A 17,857-nucleotide genomic window follows, 5' to 3' on the forward strand; every position below is an offset into this window, starting at 1 on the left:
TAAAAGCACATCATTCAAAACTGCATAAATTGAAGAAAGCTGCTAGCTGGGGCTTTCCCCTCAGCCGGGCTGGGCCCGGTCGTGCAGAGCTATCTTAAGCAGCGTAATATGATTTAGTCACTTCAGACTTTGTTATCGCACATGCTTGGCGGTCTTTTGGCCGGTTTCTTCTGCATGGGATTTGGGCGCTCATGCAATGTATTGCCGTTTATAAGGGCTCGTCGACGCGTGTATGGAGACATCATATTGTATAGGACTTAACAAACCAAAGCATACCGAAGCTGCTAGATAAAAAGACACACGAACGCGCTGGGACCGAACAGGCGCTTTTGCTCGGGTTTCTAGGTCCCCTGCTGTGAAGAATGCCGTCCTATAACCATACGTCCAATGGCGTCAACATGGCCGTGAGTAACATGCAAGTGGTTCGGCTAATGGAACGCCACAAACGCCGCCCACTCACTGTTTTTGCGCAGAACTTCCGTGCCCTCGGGGGCAAGAACACTGGTCGTGGGGGCACCTATCGCGCGCCATACGAATGGACGCTGGAGGTAAGACGAGCCCGGAACTAAGGCTCGACGGCATGTCCTCCCTTGTCGAGGACACGCCGGGGCGCCCCCGGGCTGGCTATAAGCGCAAGTGGATGTGGCATGAATATGAATGCTGCATCCTCATCTGGCCTGGGCCTGGGCCTGGAATCCTTCTTCTGGCGTCATTACCGGGGACTGATGGTCGCCGGCCTTCCCTGTTCAGGGCCCTGGTGGCTGGTAGTCGCAAATGACTTGAAAGATAGGTTCCTGGCCAGTTGCAGGCCGTAAAACCCGAAGAAATAGGGCTGAGGATTCCCTTGCCCATCACCGCCCACTTTTGTGTCCATTTCATTTTACAGAGTGTGGAGCAAATGGGACTTGGAGCAACTGAGAATCGCATGAGCTCGACGCTACGAGATGCAAGCAGCCAATTGCAGGTGAGAGAAGAGCTTGGTGAGGTGGTGATGCATGACAACATCCGCAGGTCTTCGCACTTTCTGGCGAAACGCGTCGGCATAGCGCGTGCCCGTGTTGCTTAGTGTCTGCAAAGCATACTAAGCAGTAAAGTGCGGACCGGGGCAACGATTTGTGAGTCCTTGAGGACCAGCCTCGACTGCACACGTTGCAGGCTGTCGCAAGCGCAACGGTTGCCAACGACATCAGCATCGTGGACCGCGCGCTGACAACAAAGCTGAGCCAGACGGAGAGCCTTAAGGTAAGTCCCTGGCGTGGTACGGCGTTCGTAGACACCTGCATGGCCAGGCGGACTCCACCCAGCGCGCAACCCGCTGGCCACATTTTGGGCGTCAGTGGGCGTCATCGCCACGGGAAACACCGGTTACTACCCGCGATGGTCCCCCGCAATGGTCCCCTGACACGATCCATTGTGACAAAAACCATGGTACAGAACATGCTGGAGACGTGCCTTGCCGAGGTGATCAGCGAGATTGCGGAGTTGCTATCCACCAAGAAGCGCCTGGAGGAGCGCAACGGCAAGGTGCAGGCGAAGATCGGCGTCAACAGCAACCGCATGCAGGTAGGGGTCGCGCTGAGGATGGCTGCAGTGGTTGGGCCGGCAAGGGCGGTCTGCATGGTGACGCCGTGGCAGGGATGATCTAACGCTACACTGCTAGCGGGCCTTGCAACAAACCCCGCACTCACGCCCTCCCTTTCACCTATCTTCCTGGCCCTCACCCCACATCCCTCACCCCGCAGGTCCGCTCCTCCCGGCCGCCCCGCGAGATGACCATGGACGAGGTGGAGAAGGGCCTGATCAAGCAGCAGGGCATGCTGGGCTCCTTCTCGGACCGTGTGGCGCGCGCCGTGGCGCAGGTGGACCGCGAGGTGGCGCAGCTGGAGGCGGTGCGGGCCAAGCTGGAGGCGGACTTGCGCGACAAGACCGAGGCGCTGCGCGTGGACGAGGCGGTGCTGTCCATCCCCACCGACCCCACCGTGGAGGGCACGCTCAGCCCCACCTTCCGCCGCGGCGCGGCGGACTGCCCGCCCAAGACGCCGCACACCTGGGTCCGCAACACCGAGGACAACCTGCGCAACGCGCACCACTGGTTGGCTGACTCGGCGCGCCTGCGCAAGGCCATCGCACACGCGGTCGCCAACTCGCGCGCCACCGAGCACGACGTCGCCAACCGCCTCAATGAAAACATGCTGGCCAAGGTGGCGGCCACGCGCAACCTGCGCGAGGACCTGCAGGCGCAGCTGGAGAAGGTGCGGGAGGAGCAAGCGCGCGCCAAGGGCCAGCGCTCGGCGCTGACCTCGGCGCTGGACGACAAGCGGGGGCCGCTGGCGCAGGCGCGCGAGCGGCTGGCGGTGCGCAAGGCGCGCCCCTGCCGCGAGAATGTGAACGACGAGGTGGAGGCGGCGCTGGCGAAGGAGGTGGCGCACCTGGCGGCGGTCACGCAGCAGCTCAGCGTTAAGGTGCGCGGCAGCCGGCAGGGCGTGTGTGCGTGTGGGGGTTTGACACGGGATCTGCAAGCGGGCCAACAAGAATGGATGCGGGAGACGCAACATCAAGGCTTCATCACCCGTCCTCCCGCCCCAACTCTGCCGTGTTTTGGTTTTGCCCTCGCCCTGTAAACCAACCAATGCCAACCGCTGCACATTCCCAGGTCGCGGCCGTGGACCGCGAGATTGCAGCGCTGGACGCCACGGCGGCGCAACTGGAGTCCAACATCGCGGACAAGGACGACGCGCTGCGGGTGGACGAGCGGGTGGTGCTGCTGGACGGCCGCATCAACCTGGCGCAGCGCCCGCCCAGCAGCGTGGCCAGCGTGAGTGCGCCTTGGTGGAGGGGGCGGAGAGGGCGGAGACTGGGGGATGCTGGGAGCCGCGGGGGTTGCAGCAAAGAGGTTTAAAGGGCGCGGTGTGTTGCAGCCTGGGGACTGGGAGCCCGACTCGGAGGTCCGGTAGGATGGCTCAACTACACGTTGCATGGCAGGGCTGCCATGCCGACGCCAGTCCATCGCACCCACCTCGCCCACTCCCCGCCACGCTCTCCTTCTTGCTCTTCTGCAATGGGTTCGGTTTAGTTTGGGCTGGTATTTACAATCCCCCTTCCTCCCCGCAGTTTGCCATGTCGGACATGTCGGCGCCGCGCACCCAGACGCTGGCGCGCATCCGCGAGCTGGAGGCCAGCCTCACCAGCGCCCGCCGCGAGCGCGAGGCCATGGAGTCGTCCATCCGCCAGCTGCGGGACACGATGGGGGGCGGTGGCGCCTTCTAAGCAGCTGCTGCATTGCGGGCGGAAGGAGGCGCTGGCGGCCCCCGGCAAGCGGCCCGTTCGTGGATGCTGCAGCGAATGGTGTTGCATGCAGTGGTGCGCGCGGCACGTGCTTTAGCTGCGAGGGCGTAGGAGGCCGGTCAGCGCTTATGCGGTGAGTGGCATTAGGCAGAGCAGAGCAGGTTTGCAGCTGTAGGCTTAGAATGCGTGTAAGCGTTTGTGCTGCGCCCGGCGTAAGCGATAGGGGAGAGGAGGGAGATGCGGTATGAACGAAGGCATGTGGTGTAGGAGCCAGGCTTTCGTCAAAATGCTGCCCAGCAAAACTGCGTAGGAGAGATCTTGCATGGAATGCTTGTGATGGGCGCCTTGTGTTGCCGTCCGTGAGTTCGCCTGGATGTTCCGTGCGTAATAGGCGAGGGCAGAAAGCCGTTATCGGGAGCTGGTGTTTCGAAGTTTCGCGCTGTGCTATATGCGAGCATGTGGCATCGGCAGCAGCTGCACTGTCGGCGGTGGTGCGCCGCAGTGAGTTCCAATCAACGATGGAAACAGCGGCAGGCAGCGGGCAATGAAGTTTCGATGATGGTAGTGGTTAGTTGTGCGCGCAGGCGGCGGGCGGGTGGTGTTGCTCCTTTTTTGCGCCAAGGGGGCATGCAGTGCTATGCTTGCGGAATATTGGGTTGGCGCCAGCTGGTCTAGGTGCCTGCCTTGATGATAGCACCTACTATTCATCCTTCTTCAGCTCCGCACACAATGTCGTCAAGTTGTGCCAGGCCCATGTGTCTAATGAAGAAGCAACGTCAGGCCGTCGTGCTATTTATGGGGCCGTGGGGAACTTCTGTTGATCAGGGATGCATGTACGTAGCCGCCCGGCTGCCGTCCGCTGGCCTCCGGTGCGTACTGCAAATAAGCGGGAATGTGCTGGATGTGCCGTGTGTGGCTCAAGGGAGGGGCAGGACGTTGTGCGTAGGTCTCGGGTCGGTTGAAATGCGGTAGTTGGTAGCCTTGTGATTCTGTGAACTGATCAGGTGCACCGAAAGGGTGCGCCGTTAGGCCGCGTGAGTAGCTCCCAGGAAGAGCTGGGTTCTGGATGCCTCGGGCCTCCGCAGCGTGTTAGCTAGGATTGTACTGGAGTATTGACCCGGCCCTGTAAACTTGTCATGATGGACCTACATGGCGCAGCTGAACTGCTCTGTGCCAACCGGCGACGACGTGCCTTCAAGGCCATGCTCTATGCTTGCCCCAGTGTTTCAGGCCGTGCATCACCAGGACGTCCAACGCGGGCCCCATGCACGATGTGCATCAGCCCAGCATACCGGCTCCCAGCCGCAGAGCTTGGCCCTTAACCTAACCCATCGCTCCTGCTGCTGATTAACCTAACCCATCGCTCGTGCTGCTGAGCCGCTTGTGTGGTCACAGCTGCTTCCATGAGTCCGTTCGCAGCGTCTGAGGCTGTCCACGTCGCCTCTCCTATGCATAATTGTTGCTATATGCGTTAACTACTCCAAATGGCGGCAACCGCACATGCACCACGCTACATGATACTTTGCAGCACGGCTCCAACAGCCCTGTACGCTGCACGCACACGCATCCCTCCCCTGATCACCACCACTCACTCGGCCGCCTGTGACACGTACCCGCACCCAATCTGCTCGGGCGGCACCACCTGCCGCCTCCGTGCATCCTCCAGTGCTGCATCCCACGTGTACGCCTGCTGCGCTGAGCGCCGCGGCTGCAGCCGCTGCGCCTGATTTTGGACCTGGACCGTGGCAACGTCACCATCGCCATTCGCCGCCAAGAGCTGGCTGCTATCGCTTCGTGATGCTGCCGCCCGCTCTAACCCGGGCCCAGCCATGCCGACAGACTCCTGTCGCCGGGCCACATGCCAGATGGCAGCGCCAGCATCCACAAAGCCGCCGGGCCCGGCCGCCACCGCTCCGCTGGCGTCCTGCGCCCTTCTCCGCCGGGCCCGCTGCCGGCGTTGGTGCCGGCTGCTGCGATGCTGCACCACCCCCTGCGCCTGCTGCAGCTGCTGCTGCCGCTGGGCTGCCGCTGCGGCGCCAAGCATAGCTGCGTCGGCCGCGGCCTCAACCGTCCCCACCGCGTGACGCTCCAGCCTGCCGCTGCTGCCGCTGCTACTGCCACCTCCACCAACCGTGTCTGCCTCGTCAACAATGGCGTAGTCGTACGGAGTGTCGTACCCTCCGCCCCTGCTTCCCGATGCAGGCTCCTCGTCTGTGTCCTCGTCATTCACGTCGTCATCGTCATTGTACTTGTCACCCCCCGCCTCCCCATAGTCGTCTTCCCCAGCCGCTGCCTCTTCCCCACCCTCTGCAGCCCCGCCTCCTCCTCCACCCGGCTGCTGATGCTGGAGCTGCCCCGCACCCGACACCGCCTGCTGAGCTGCCGCTCCCGAATCAACGCCCAGGCCTGCTGCGTCCGCCGCCGCCGCCGCGCCGCCCTTTGACCGACTGGCGGCAAAGGTGACGGCGGCGGAAGTCGAGGCCCCTGCCCGCGACACGTCCACGCCCGACCCGCGCGCCATGTCGTACATGATGGCGTCGAGCCGCGCCAGTACGACACCAAAGCGGTACACCTGACGGCGAGGAGCAGTAGGAAAATGACCCCAACGGTGTGTGTGCATCCAAAGTTCTGCTGCATGCATGCACGGGCGATGCCTGAACGCGCTCCACCGCGCATCTCGTTCGTTCACCATGTGCCCATGCAACGCAGCGCTGCCAGTGGCCCTGGCTGTGTCGACTTTGATTCCCCATCACTGCCCCTATGCGCCGAAGCTGCTCCCCACTCCATCCTGTGCCTCACCCCATGTCCATGTGGGTCTGGTTTCAAGACGGGCTAAAAGAAACTGAGCCCCCCTGCTGGGAATGGCGAAACCAATCTCTTCTTTCCCCCAAGCGCTGCCCAATCTTGACGTCGTCCCCACCTATCCCGTCTTGCCTGCGCCTCCCGCCCCCCCCAGGAACGGCTACCCCCGCCCACGCACCTGCATGTCGGGCTGGTTGAGCTGCACGAACAGGTCCATGTCATCCGGCAGGCCCACAGCCCGGCCGCCCGCCGAGTCGCGCCGGTTGGCGTGCGCGCTGTGCGCCAGCCAGCCCATGCCGTACCTGACACAGGCGCCACGGGGTGCGAGCGCGGTTGCGGATGTGGGGCACGCCACGCACAGCATAGGCTGTCTATCTCAACCCTGTCCATCCAGCACCCAACACCGACTACGCCATCACACACTCGTTTCCGTTGTGCTTTCCTAACACGCACACCGCCCGCACGTGCACCGCCCCTGTCCCCCCCCAGCGCCGCCGCCGCCGCCGCACCCACTTGAGTGTGTGCGCCTCCAAGTCAGGGTCATCCAGCAGCAGCAGCACCGAGAACTGCAGTGGAGCAGGCAGGCAGACACAACAGGCAGGCAGTGGGGCAGGTGGCGGCGAGACAGCATCGGGCGCGGGAGCAGGTTCCGTGCAGCGGGGCGAGCCCCCGGGCTCAAGTCGGCGCCGCCCCGACACAGCACGCAACACGTGTTCCCTGCCGCGCAGCTGCCGTGCCGCGCCGTGCATTTCCCTGGCCCCTGAGGTCGACTTCCCAGGGCCCAGCCCACCTGCACCAGCATCAGCCGTGCCAGGCGTCCGTGCGCCTCCCCCAGCTCCGCCGCCGCCAGCGCGTGCGCCGCCTGGCCTAGCAGCACGCGTGTGTAGTAGTTGACGGTCACGGCTGGCGCCAGTCGCGCCCAGAAGCCGGCGGTGGCGAAGCGCGGAGCGGCGGGGCTGCCGGGCGGCGGCTGCAGCAGCGCCTCCGGGGTCAGGCGTGTGCCGTTGGGGGCGCGCAGGCCGAGCAGCGTGTCGCCGTTGGGGCAGCGGCCGCCAATGGCTGTGAACATGTGTTTGATGTTGGAGGCGATGCGCGAGATGGGGTGTCGCAGCTGCGGGCGGCAGCGCAGGCGGGAGGTTTGGTGGTGTTTGAGTAGGAAGGCAGGTCTTGGCCTCTTGCGGCTCGAGAGAGGAATGGTGTCAGCAGTCCCGGACCACGTTCAAGCCTTTGCTTGCCCATTCTTAACCGCCCTACGCACGCACGTCCACACCCAATGGCGTGCAGGCGGCGCGGCCCGAGCGGCGCCTCACCTGCATGACGGTGAGCATGCGGCTGTGGCACATGAAGGCCTCCTCGGGCGCCTCCTCGCCGCCGTAGGCCGTGTACTCGTTGGAGTACATGTTCCTGGCGGTTGGCAAGTGGCACCGCGCAGGTGTTGTGGCACATCATTACGACACAATGCGCAGGGAAAAGCCAATTTGACGTGTGGCGTGGACATGCCAAGCTGCGCTTGTGCGGTCCCTTCATTTGATCCTGGCCCCTCCTCACCAGCCCTTGCGCAGCATGTACTTGCGCCGCTGGAAGCAATTGGCGCCGTCCGCGTCCCGCTGAGGCCGGGCAAAGTACACCTGCACGCCGGCGGCCGGGAGCACAGAGACAGCACTTCATTCTCCAAACCCCCAGCTCTGCAACCACTCGCTCACACCATTCCAAATTATTCTACGGGACCCAGTCCGTCACCCACCTTTCGACAGTCGGCGGGTGGCTGCCCGGGCAGCTGCACCCGTTGAAACACCTCGGGGTCCAGCCAGTGCGGCTATAGCAGCAACAGCAGCAACGAGCAGTAGCAGTTACAGCAGCAAAGGCGTCAGTCCAGCCAGTACCATTCGGACCCGGCATGCTCGAACCCTGATATGCCAGTGCCCACCCAGCTTTGACGCCATGACTCAGCCCGGCAACGGCACCCACTGCCTTACCCGACAGATTCCAACCCACCCACCCCACCCAGCCACCCACCCGCCCACCCGCCTAGCCACCCACCCCGGTGCACCCACCCTCCCACCCACCCGGTCGTTGAACCTCGGTATGAGGCAGTTGCCCTCTCCGTACTTGAAGCCCTTGGTGCGGCAGCCGTTCTTCTCGGCCAGCTGGCAGAATGTGGTGCCGCCCGCCTTGGACACCTGGGCGCAGCGACAGACCGTGGGCGTGGGCGTCGGGATAATCACGTTGTTAGTCAGCAGCATGGGTCTAGGTTCCTGCCATTGAAGGGGATTACCAAGTGGCAGCACATGCGCTAAGCACATGCATACCAGTCATGGGTGCTTGGCTGCAGCCGTGCCCTGCTGAGACTGCCCGTCCGGGCCCTAGTTCCCCCCAACTGTGGGTCGTTTGTTCCTTGTCATCCACGACGCACATGCAGGAACTCCAGCACTTGCTTGCTCTGTGCGGCGCGCCGGTGCGCGTCGAAGAAGGTCAGGAGTAACTCCGTTGCGAGCACCACATCCTCCGGCGGCAGCGGCCCTGTCCCGGGGCAACCAGGGCCTCTTACAAATGAGTGATTGCACTTTCTAGTAGCCAACTTCCGCTACAAGGCTGGCATGATGCACAAGCGAGGATGGCACGACCGCCACCGCACAAGCACACACCAAAGCAACAATGGGTGCCACACCAAGAGGTCCCAAGACGCTCTGTTAAGGCGTCACTCACTGCCATCCGCTGACCCAACGCACCGAAGCGCAGCCGCCGGAGCACCAGCCCTGCCGTGAGGAGACGTCGCGCCACGGGCCAACTCTCGTTGGGGGGCAACCCCCGCGCAACTGCCAGCGCCTCGCCCAGCAAGCCCCGCACACCCGAGGCCGAGCCCGCTAGCGTTGCTGATATTGACACGAGGGTCTTGAAGTTTTGCCTCCCCGAGAGCTCAGCGGGTCGCCGCGTGGGGTTCGCGCGCAAGTCGTTCGCCAAGCCATCGGGTACCTCTTGAATTAGGAACAGGAGTGCTGCAATGATGTCATCCTGAGTCAAGTGCGCAAGGCTGCGAGCCCTCTCTGTGCTTTGCTGCTCCGGGAGAAGCTCGAGCCGACTGAGCAACAAGTGATTTAGGGTGGCCGCACCATAATGGTGCGTCAAAGGCAAAGCATTCACCAAAGCATTGAAGCAAACAAAAGTAAGGAGTCCAAGCTGTCCAAACATCTTTACATTCTTCTCTCGCGTGCGCCCGATATCCGTGACCTATCGATGTGCTTGTATTATGAGTACAAGCATATAATGTCTGAACCCTGTCTGTCTAAACCTGCCACTCAAGGTCAAATCGCCCACAGAAACCTCTGCCCACCCGCCTCCACCCTCTCCTCTTGCCCCCAACAGGTGCATTTCCCTACAGCCCGGGTAACTGCGGTGCGCGTGCGGCGCCCAGCTGCTGCAGCGTCACGGCGGCGTTGGCGTGGCTGATCTTGCGGCAGATGCGGCCGCCGCGCAGGGTGAGCGTGGTGACCCCCATCACGTGCAGGGCCGCGCCGCCGGCCGGCACGCCCAGCAGCTTGCTGTCGGGCGTGGAGTGCGTGCCCTACAGAGGATGGCGGCAAGCATAGGCCATCAGTTTGAGTACCGACTTTCCACCTTCCACTTTCCACCTTCACAACTGTCACGGAGCAGTGACGCCCGGGGTCGTTCTCTCCGGACACGCGGGCGACATCAGCGGAGGCACCACGTGCAGTCGCAAGCAACAGCATCACGCCCGCGCCGACCCCACGCCCGCACGTTGAACCCACCCGCGCCGCGCCGCTCGTACGCACGTATTAGCCTGGCCACACACAACTTACACGTGCTCCGTTCTACCACATTTCCTGCCACCTCAAAATCTGCCCAACCCCATGGCCGTCACCTGCTTTCACGCTCACAGCATTATGTGGAGGATGCGAAGAAGCTACTGGTGGTGGGCGACACGCGGCGCTGTATCATGACCTGCGCCAACGAGGTGAAGTTCTGGTGCGTCCTCCTTGTTGTGCTAAAACTCAGGGGGTTCGTCTCTCGTTATGGCATGGTCACGCGTCCTACGCAGTAACACAGGTGTTATGCTATTGCGTGTGCTCACGAGCACGACCGTATCGGCGTATGGGCTGAAAGAGGGTCTACTACGACAGGCCTGTTGAAAGCGCGATCACCCATTGGCGCTTTCAAGGCCGCCACCGCCGATTCGCACATGCCCGCCTTGCCTCCAACTGTCACCCTCTCGACAGGGGTTACTGCAAGGACCTGTGGCGGGACGACCCCGGGCTGGACACCCAGCCGCAGCAGCTCCAGGGCAAGGGCGCGGCGGCAGGGCCGGTGGGGCAGGCAGCGGGCCGCAACTGCACATGCAAGCAGTATGACGATCGCGCCATGAACGCGACCTCTGTGCAGGTACGCGGGCGCCGACACGAGGGTGTGTCGTATGTGTGTGTGTGTGGGGGGGGGGGGGTGTATGTGCCCGAGCCCGAGCCCAATGAAATAGGCCTCAGTATTCAAGAGGGGGTGGGGGTGGGGGCATTGCTCGTGTCAAGGCGGCCTTGCATGAGTGCATGACGCCTGGGAACCACCGCCGCGCGGTCTGTCATAGCCGCCGCGACCAGCAGTAACCGTGCCTGTTGCCGCACCGTTCTGTCTCACCGCCACACGGCCACATCGCCGCACGGGCAGGGCTTCATCCGGCGCACGGACGCCGATGGCAAACCTTCGCTGCACCCGGTAATGCTGTACGTCACCAGCCGCGCTGTCAAGGCCGAGGACGAGGTGCTGCTGCATTGGGACAAAAAAGGAGGTGGGTGGTTGGGTGGTCGGGTAAGCAGGGTGCAGGAAACAGCCCGCGCTTGGATGGCCTTGCTTATGTGCTGTGGCCCCTTCCGTGCATGCGCCCTCACACGACGCCCAACCCATGCACGGCCACCTACAGAGTTCTTCCGGGCCATCACGGAGGCTGCTAGCGGGGTGAGTGCGCCTTGCTAGCGTAGTGCCGCATGTTGGCGTGTTAGGTGCCTTGCGTAATGACGGTCTCAGCGCTAAAACCGCGATCAGAGTGTCGGTGACATCCTTGAACCCATCACTCCCAACTCATACCGCACCACACCATCCACTCTATCATTCACCTCTGCTCCCGGCCCTGCGCCCCCTGCCCCTGGCCCCCGGCCTGGTGTGGCCTTGTGTGATCTGGTGTGTCTGCGCAGTACCAGTTCCACCTGGGCGTGCTGCGCCTGGCGGCCTACGCGGAGCGGGGCTGGGTGCGGGAGGCCCGGCTGCGGCGCGAGCTGGAACAGGAGGTGCAGCGCCTCACCGCACACATCGACTTCCTGGACCAGGCCGGCCGCAAGGCGCAGGTGCGGTGCGGTGCGGGAGCGGGAGCGGTAGCGGCACAAACAGGGATGATGCGGCGGCGATGGCGGCGGCAGTAACTTGGGCCCCCATGTCATGCCATGGCTGGGACGCGCCCGCATGGTCATTGTGTGTGGTCACTCGCCGCTGCCGAGGTCTAAAACAAAAAGATGGTTTTGGCGGTGGTATGTCCGTACAGAGGTCGGCAGCTGGTGATGGGGTGAAGGTGGAGGCGTCCAGTGGCGCTGTGGGGCCGGTGGCGGGGGCAGCGGCGGCTGGCGCGGGCATAGCAGCCACACGCCTCGCCGCCTCGCCGTCGCCCTCTGCCGGCTGCGGCGGCACTGCCGCAGTGTCGGCGGCAGCGGCGGCGGCTCAGCTGTCCGGCTGTGTGCCGGAGCTACAGGAGGAGGTGCTCCGGTTACGGCAGGAGCTGGCGGGGTGCAAGGTAGGCGGTCGTGGTAACTGGCAGGCGCCACGGGCGTCGACCCAACGTGTACCGCCTCACGTGACCTACCTGGAGTGGGCTGTGAATCTGTGATGTCATGGGGCCGAGAGCCGCGCTCCCGCATCTTGCCCCGGCACAGGCCGTGCAGCACTCCGAGAGCGGCGCGCGCCTGAAGCTGGGCGGGTTGCAGGCAGAGCTGGTGGCGCTGCAGATGGACAACCAGCGGAAGCAGCACCAGATCGAGGTGAGGGGGCCGAGGCACTTCCGTACATGCTAGTGTATATGTGTTCGTGTCCGTGTGCGGGCTCAGCTTCGAGGTGGCTCGTGCGTCGTGCTGGGAATGGCGAAAGCCATTGCTGGCCCTACTTGTGTTTCCTCCACTCCCGTCATGGACGGCTGCTCCCACCTTCCGTACTGCTTGCAACACACATAGCCCGCCCCCAAACCGCCCCGTGCACGTGCGCTCCCTGCGCAGTACCTGGAGCGCCAGCTCGTTCAGGCGCGCTCCGACCTCAACTTGCTCCGAGTGGAGGTGGCGGGCGCGCGCGGCAAGCCCACAACAAGCCAACAGCAGATATCGGCATCGCCGCCGCCGCAGGCGCAGCAGCCACAACAGCCGCCGTCGCTGGCGGCGCAAAAGCAACCGCGGCAGGGGCAGGCAGGTCCGCCAGAGCGGCAGGCGCAGCAGGCCGCGGGTGGAGCGGACCGGGCGGCCGGCGCGGGCGGCCGTGGCGGCGGCGGCCGTGGCGGCGGGCGGGGCCGCAAGCCGGCAGCCAGCCAGCCGCTTCTCCTGAAGAGGACGAGCAGCAACGGCGCCGCAGGCGGTGGCCGGCAGACCAAGACGGCGCGCGCAGCGGCCACGTGGACACGGCGGGGGACCGAGCTGCCTGGGGGCGGTGGCGATGGCGGCAGCGATGGCGGCAGAGGCGTTGTGGGTGGAAGTGACGTGGCAGCAGCAGCCGGCACAGGGGCAGTCGGTGGCAGTGGTGGCGGCCGTGAGGACGGCGGCGCTACCGCCGGCGTGTTGAGTCCCTTCCAGCGTGACCGGGCGCCCCGCGAGGAGCCTAACGGTGCCGGCGACCATGCCGCTGACACCGCCGCTGCTGACGCGGCCGGCGGCGGAGACTTCGTGTACGACGACCACGACCAGTATGGAGGAGAATACGACGGCGGTTACGATGACGGTTACGATGGCCGGTACGACGCGCACGGCGCCGCATTTGTAGCCGGACTCGCTGCGGAGCCCGAGGCCGACATTGATGAGTACGGCACGTACCCGCGCCACAACTCGTACGAAGAGCAGGAGCAGAACGGCAATGGACACGGGCACGGGGAGGCTGGCAGCGGTGGCGGCGGTGGTGGCGTGGCGGCGGCGGCGGCGGGGCCCGGGGGGGAGGTGACGGGGGAGGAGGCCGAGGGGTTGGGCGGTGGGGTGGCGGTGCAGCGCAAGCGGGCCAGGTCGAGCGGCGCTAGCTACATTGACCTGTGCAGTGAGGACTAGGCTGGTCCATACATGTGTCACAGGGTCGGGGCGGCCACTGCAACATGCCGGGTCGGCGTGGCTCGGGATGCGGGGCCACTGTGTGCTGTACGTCATTCAAGACTCGCATGCAAAATCTCCGGCTTGTACGGATGTCGTTTGGGGGACGAAGAAAGCGTCGCAAGACATCGTAGGACGCCTTCACATTCGCATGCTCGCATTGCTTCTGAAGGAGACATGCTGACGCATGAGCTATTATGATGATATATCTTCTCTGGACTCCATTCAAGCGCAGGATGCGTCGTAGATGTCACGACTCGTGGCGAGGCTGAAGCGAACTTTGGGCACGAGGCATGCATTGGGTTACTGGTTACTGGTTAGCCCGCATGTAGCAGTACCTAGCCCACCCCGGACATACCTCACTGTAGAGACTGGCAAGGGGTTGGAGATGTCCAACGGATGAGACTTGGGTGACCGCGTATTCACTAGAAGACTCGTAAGAGCCATAAGTTAGGGCCCAGCCCTGTCTCGAACAGGGATCGTAACAGTAGATCTGGCTGGAACACTGGGCGTGGTGATGGCTTAACTCGGCGCCATCGGCCGTGCCTCTCATCGTGTCTCATCTTGGCGGGCGTTCCGCCCACACTCTCCCCCTGATGGACTGGACGTCCTCGGCCAGTCCTCAGCGTTGTAAACGCTTGGAGCGTCTTGTGGGAGTTGTATCATTTCTCTTTGTTCGTTTTGCGCGGAAGTTGGCTTCGCACGGGGGGCAGTACCACCGACCTTGAGGCACGCTCTCTAGGGGAGGCGTGAGGCAGTGCATATGCCACCCTGTGCTACATTTGCTGCACAGTAACATCGTTAATTCTTGGTAAGGGCTCTTGCAAACCTGACAACGTACTTCGTCCCAGTTGATAATTCACACGCCACTACTACGCCACTGCGACGCCACACCACGTCATACCACATCACACCACGCCATGTCTTCGCCCGCGCGGAGATCTCTGACAGACCAGACTCCTGACTCCTGACCCATCACGAGTTGAGTCCGGCCACGAACAGCAGCTCAGCGCCGCCATACAGCGCCACGTACGTGTCCGCACCCAGCCGCGCCGCCGCCAGCTGCCGCGTACTGGGCGGCAGCGGCCGCGCAGCGTCCTCAACTCGTGCACCTTCTCCCGCTCCTTCCCCCGCCTCCGCCCCCGCCGCCTCCGCCCCTGCCGCTGCCCCAGGTGATGCCTCGGTCCTCCCAGGCATCAGCGCGGTGGCGGGCCAGTCCACGGCCCAAGCGGCCTGGAAGGCGGCTGCCGCGGCGCCGTACAACATCTCATCCGCGTCGAAGAACCACAGGTCCTTGAACACGTGGCCCTGGGTGGGGCCGGAGTCGGGGAAGGGTGCGGCTCAGGTATGAGTGCGGTGCGGTGCGCCGTACGCGTGGCGACGACTGCCGTATGTTCAACGGAGCAGCTGGTAAGGAAACTCGCAGGGCGGCGTACGCGATGCGGTGCAACAGCGCGACTGTGGTCCATGGACTCGCGTGCCACGAGCAAGACGCGCGCCCCCGGGTGCTGAGTCCCAGCACCCGTGCCCGGCCCCTCCCCCGCCCTGCGCTGCCTCCCAGGCCGATGCGCACCTCGTCCACGCCGCTCCTGCTCGCCTCCAGCAGCTCTCGGTCAAGCACCGTGGCAACCAGCCGGCTGCCCGGCGCCGACAGCGCCGCCGCCGCCGCCAGCAGCCGCGCCGCCGCCGGCAGCGGCATGTAGTACAACAGAGCCTCCGCCACCCACACCGTGGGTAGGGCTGGGTCAAAGCCGTGCGGCTTCAGGGCGGCGGCCAGCGCCGCTGCGACGGCGGCGACGGCGGCTTCGCCTGGAGTGGCCTCGTCTGCGCCCACGGCGGACAGGTCGGCACCGATGCAGGCGTAGCGAGCGGCGTGCAGTGGGAAGGCGGCGGTCTGCGTATGCCAGCACAGAGCATGAGCCAGGAAGGACACGTCAGGAAAGACAGGGCATGTCTTCGGGCGGCAGCAGCAAGCCACGGGTGGTGGCTTGCATGGACGCGCCAAGCGCAGTCCTGCAAAACAGAGACGTGCCATAAATGCATGGAACCTTGTCACCATAGCATCCACACCTGCTGGTCCTCTCCTGCCCCGGCGTCACAGCTGCTGTTATCGCTGCCGCTGACCGTGGCGGCGCCCGCCTCCGCCAGCAGCTGTCTCTTGAGCGCCGCCATGTGAGGCAGGTCCAGCTCCAACAGGGACACACGCGACAGGCAGCGCAGCCGCCAGGCGCGTGTGCACATGCCTGTGCTTGCCGGACAGACCGACAGGGCGTGCGTAAGGGCGGCGGAGCCATGCAGTGAGTGATGGGGGCCATACGGTACTGAGCTGGTCAGGAAAGACACGAACACTCAGCACTCATAGACAGGGATCCTCAGCTACTCGGTTCGCTCGCTTGCCAGCAACTCCAGCCTCAGCAGACAGTAAACAATGTCATCCTCTTAATCTGGGTCACCACCCACCTGCACCAAAAGCGACCACCTGCGCCGCCACGCCGGTGCCAGCTGGGGCCGCTGCCACCAGGGGCCCCAGCTCCCGCTCCAATAGGTCGTCTATCAGCCGGGTGCGTGCGGGAACACGCAAATGCCGGCCGGGTCCCTGCAGAGTGGTATGATTGGCGATGTGGGACACATACGGTACGTCTGCTCCGGTGGCAGAGAGTTCCAAGGCGCAGCTTGCAGCGCCATGGGCCCAACCTAGCCCAAACCTGCTGCTTCAAGCATCCGCACGGGTGTGTGTACTCGCCTCACAGCGCCTTACCTGGTCCCGCTCCAGGTTCTCAAGTTCTCGCTGCGCGAGCTCTAGCCCCTTGGCACCCGCCAGCTTGCCGGCCAGCGGGTCCACCAGCAGCAGCTGCGCCACCCGAGAGCTCTCCATGTACCGCAGCCCAGCCACGTACCTGCCGGTGAAGCCCGGCCCTGACTCCTGGTCCGACATACTCTCCCCACCGTCGCGAGGGACTGCGAGAAGCAGGTCAGGTGAGGCGTGAGCGGGAGGCCCCTCGCCTCGGTCCTGCTGCCGCTTCCCCGCCACTAGTTTCTCCTGCTTCAGAGCGCAAGTGTTACGCTTTGGTGCGGCAGAACGCGGCGCTGGAAGTGGTTGCGGCAACGGTTGCACCCGAGTACCTGGCCTTTCCTTCCAGTCGGCTTGTCCTTGCGCGGTTCTATGATATTGTGGTGCGTGGGCTTTGAGTGTTTCTTGCAACGAAAGATACATCAATAGTTGTGAAGCCCAATGCACAATGCACGCTTTGTTAGCGAACAGCCAGTTTCCTGGACGCCTCACAACGGTTCTGCATTCACTTATACTTGCCATTACATTCATATCTGACAAAGAGCCGTGACGTTACCTGTAGGAACCAAACATTATGGCTTTTTCGCGACGCTGAGCTCAGCAGTGCCCGGGAAAATGATGTGTAGACAAAAAGGATGATGACAAACAACAAGGTTGTGCCCCAGTAAGTATACTCAGGGCTCTCGGCAGAAGGGCAGCGGGGGCCAGTCCACTTTGACGACGCTTCTGTTGTGCTGGGCGCAGGAACGGGCGTGCCGATATCTTAAAGAATTCTCTGGGATTCAAGTTCTTTGGTCATGGCAGCTCGGACGGGACAGGCGAAACTCGCGGGGGCAGGTCCGCAGCGGTGCTCTCTGAGGAATTCTCTGAGCGGCCGCTGCCACAGGCATCCAGCTCGGAGTATTTGCAGGAGATAGCTGAAATACACAGTCTCTGCCAGGCAGAGGACTTCCTCATTGCGCGAGAGGAGGTACGTGGTTGGGCGCTGCTGGTACCCGTGTGCGCAGGATTTCAATGAAAAGGCCGATTAGGGCCTCATAGGCAGCCTCAGGTGGTTTGCTATATTGCTAGGCGCGCATGCGGGGCATGTCTCCCACACCAACAAAGTTTGCGTGTGTTCGCGCTGCATACAGGACCCGGGGTTCACATTATTACACTATGTGGCTATGCTGGGGCACACGACTCTGGCGGACGCTATTCAAGCTGCGACGCCTGAGGCAATGCACCGGTTTTCCCGCTTAGCCAGGTGCGGATGCGAGCAACTCTTGTGTGACACGTTGCCAAAGTTTCATTTGTGGATGAGCCATAAGCAGCTGTACCTGACAAGCTGGCACAAGTGAGCATTTTGACGGACGTGTGGGACAGGTACCTCGTGCGGCGGAACCACGACGTCACATACGTGGTGGACAAGGTGGGCATTGCGCCTGTAGTGTTGGGGCGTTCGGGGCCATCGCAGTTTGTTGCGAAAAGGGGCGATTCGCGCCAGGGCGGCGTCGGGCGTTGGGTTTGTGTAAGGGGGGGGGGCGGCGTGCCAGGTCTGCTGTGCCGGCTGCTGCTAAGGTGCTACGTTGCTCGCCCCTCCGTCGTACACTCGGCGGGCCACTGTCTCCTTTGGAGTACTAAAACATGGCGTTCTGCCAACTGCCTGCTA

The 17,857-nt window shown here is 63.6% G+C and overlaps 5 protein-coding genes across 8 annotated transcripts in view; 3 read left to right on the top strand and 2 right to left on the bottom strand.

The window, feature by feature from the left end:
• Positions 1-119: 119 nt before the first annotated feature.
• CHLRE_16g655750v5 (uncharacterized protein) lies at positions 120-4,422 on the top strand. The gene is made up of 8 exons (XM_001697772.2): positions 120-404; positions 474-548; positions 887-964; positions 1,156-1,242; positions 1,435-1,563; positions 1,743-2,462; positions 2,654-2,815; positions 3,112-4,422. The coding sequence occupies exons 1-8, from the start codon at positions 363-365 to the stop codon at positions 3,265-3,267; spliced, it is 1,449 nt and encodes a 482-aa protein (XP_001697824.1). The 5' UTR covers positions 120-362; the 3' UTR covers positions 3,268-4,422.
• A 1-nt stretch (position 4,423) lies between these two features.
• Positions 4,424-9,339, bottom strand: CHLRE_16g655800v5 (uncharacterized protein). Its single transcript, XM_043070891.1, has 10 exons — positions 8,817-9,339; positions 8,501-8,607; positions 8,154-8,267; positions 7,832-7,903; positions 7,636-7,715; positions 7,398-7,491; positions 6,878-7,198; positions 6,601-6,653; positions 6,266-6,389; positions 4,424-5,857 (listed from the first exon to the last, which is right to left on the bottom strand). Exons 1-10 carry the CDS (start codon positions 9,274-9,276, stop codon positions 4,874-4,876), a joined length of 2,409 nt encoding a protein of 802 aa, XP_042915533.1. The 5' UTR covers positions 9,277-9,339; the 3' UTR covers positions 4,424-4,873.
• Positions 9,340-9,719: 380 nt separating this feature from the next.
• CHLRE_16g655850v5 (uncharacterized protein) lies at positions 9,720-13,851 on the top strand. The gene is made up of 8 exons (XM_043070892.1): positions 9,720-10,071; positions 10,323-10,485; positions 10,762-10,882; positions 11,015-11,049; positions 11,286-11,435; positions 11,630-11,875; positions 12,015-12,119; positions 12,351-13,851. Exons 1-8 carry the CDS (start codon positions 10,043-10,045, stop codon positions 13,374-13,376), a joined length of 1,875 nt encoding a protein of 624 aa, XP_042915534.1. The 5' UTR covers positions 9,720-10,042; the 3' UTR covers positions 13,377-13,851.
• A 2-nt stretch (positions 13,852-13,853) lies between these two features.
• CHLRE_16g655900v5 (uncharacterized protein) lies at positions 13,854-16,629 on the bottom strand. The gene is made up of 6 exons (XM_043070893.1): positions 16,539-16,629; positions 16,174-16,373; positions 15,876-16,011; positions 15,486-15,658; positions 14,989-15,309; positions 13,854-14,723 (listed from the first exon to the last, which is right to left on the bottom strand). The coding sequence occupies exons 2-6, from the start codon at positions 16,348-16,350 to the stop codon at positions 14,391-14,393; spliced, it is 1,140 nt and encodes a 379-aa protein (XP_042915535.1). The 5' UTR covers positions 16,351-16,373; positions 16,539-16,629; the 3' UTR covers positions 13,854-14,390.
• Positions 16,630-16,739: 110 nt separating this feature from the next.
• CHLRE_16g655950v5 (uncharacterized protein) overlaps positions 16,740-17,857 on the top strand; it is an 11,991-nt gene continuing 10,873 nt past the window's right edge. Inside the window, exons 1-4 of one of the 4 annotated variants that reach the window (XM_043070894.1) lie at positions 16,740-16,870; positions 16,951-17,176; positions 17,340-17,452; positions 17,572-17,617. In XM_043070894.1, coding sequence (XP_042915537.1) covers positions 16,842-16,870; positions 16,951-17,176; positions 17,340-17,452; positions 17,572-17,617 — 414 coding nt within the window. In that variant the 5' untranslated portion in view covers positions 16,740-16,841. Of the gene's footprint in view, positions 16,871-16,950; positions 17,177-17,339; positions 17,733-17,829 lie in introns of those variants that run through there. The other 3 variants (XM_043070895.1, XM_043070896.1, XM_043070897.1) reach the window with 3 other exon arrangements.

Source organism: Chlamydomonas reinhardtii, chromosome 16, assembly GCF_000002595.2.
Source record: "Chlamydomonas reinhardtii strain CC-503 cw92 mt+ chromosome 16, whole genome shotgun sequence".
NCBI classification, from domain to species: Eukaryota; Viridiplantae; Chlorophyta; class Chlorophyceae; order Chlamydomonadales; family Chlamydomonadaceae; genus Chlamydomonas; species Chlamydomonas reinhardtii.

Excerpts from the sequence above, each read along its gene's own strand:
- CHLRE_16g655900v5 (XM_043070893.1), bottom strand. The coding sequence starts at position 16,350 with ATGTCGGACCAGGAGTCAGGGCCGGGCTTCACCGGCAGGTACGTGGCT. Across the intron at positions 15,659-15,875 it reads GGTGGTCGCTTTTGGTGCAG|GCATGTGCACACGCGCCTGG; the intron begins GTGGGTGGTGAC and ends CGGCAAGCACAG. Across the intron at positions 15,310-15,485 it reads GGGCAGGAGAGGACCAGCAG|ACCGCCGCCTTCCCACTGCA; the intron begins GTGTGGATGCTA and ends TGGCATACGCAG.
- CHLRE_16g655850v5 (XM_043070892.1), top strand. The coding sequence starts at position 10,043 with ATGACCTGCGCCAACGAGGTGAAGTTCTG. Across the intron at positions 10,883-11,014 it reads GCATTGGGACAAAAAAGGAG|AGTTCTTCCGGGCCATCACG; the intron begins GTGGGTGGTTGG and ends GGCCACCTACAG. Across the intron at positions 11,050-11,285 it reads TCACGGAGGCTGCTAGCGGG|TACCAGTTCCACCTGGGCGT; the intron begins GTGAGTGCGCCT and ends GTGTCTGCGCAG.
- CHLRE_16g655750v5 (XM_001697772.2), top strand. The coding sequence starts at position 363 with ATGCCGTCCTATAACCATACGTCCAATGGCGTCAACATGGCC. Across the intron at positions 405-473 it reads CCAATGGCGTCAACATGGCC|AACTTCCGTGCCCTCGGGGG; the intron begins GTGAGTAACATG and ends GTTTTTGCGCAG. Across the intron at positions 965-1,155 it reads ATGCAAGCAGCCAATTGCAG|GCTGTCGCAAGCGCAACGGT; the intron begins GTGAGAGAAGAG and ends CACACGTTGCAG.
- CHLRE_16g655800v5 (XM_043070891.1), bottom strand. The coding sequence starts at position 9,276 with ATGTTTGGACAGCTTGGACTCCTTACTTTTGTTTGCTTCAATGCTTTG. Across the intron at positions 7,904-8,153 it reads TACCGAGGTTCAACGACCGG|CCGCACTGGCTGGACCCCGA; the intron begins GTGGGTGGGAGG and ends TTGCTGCTATAG. Across the intron at positions 7,199-7,397 it reads GCATGCTCACCGTCATGCAG|CTGCGACACCCCATCTCGCG; the intron begins GTGAGGCGCCGC and ends TGCCGCCCGCAG.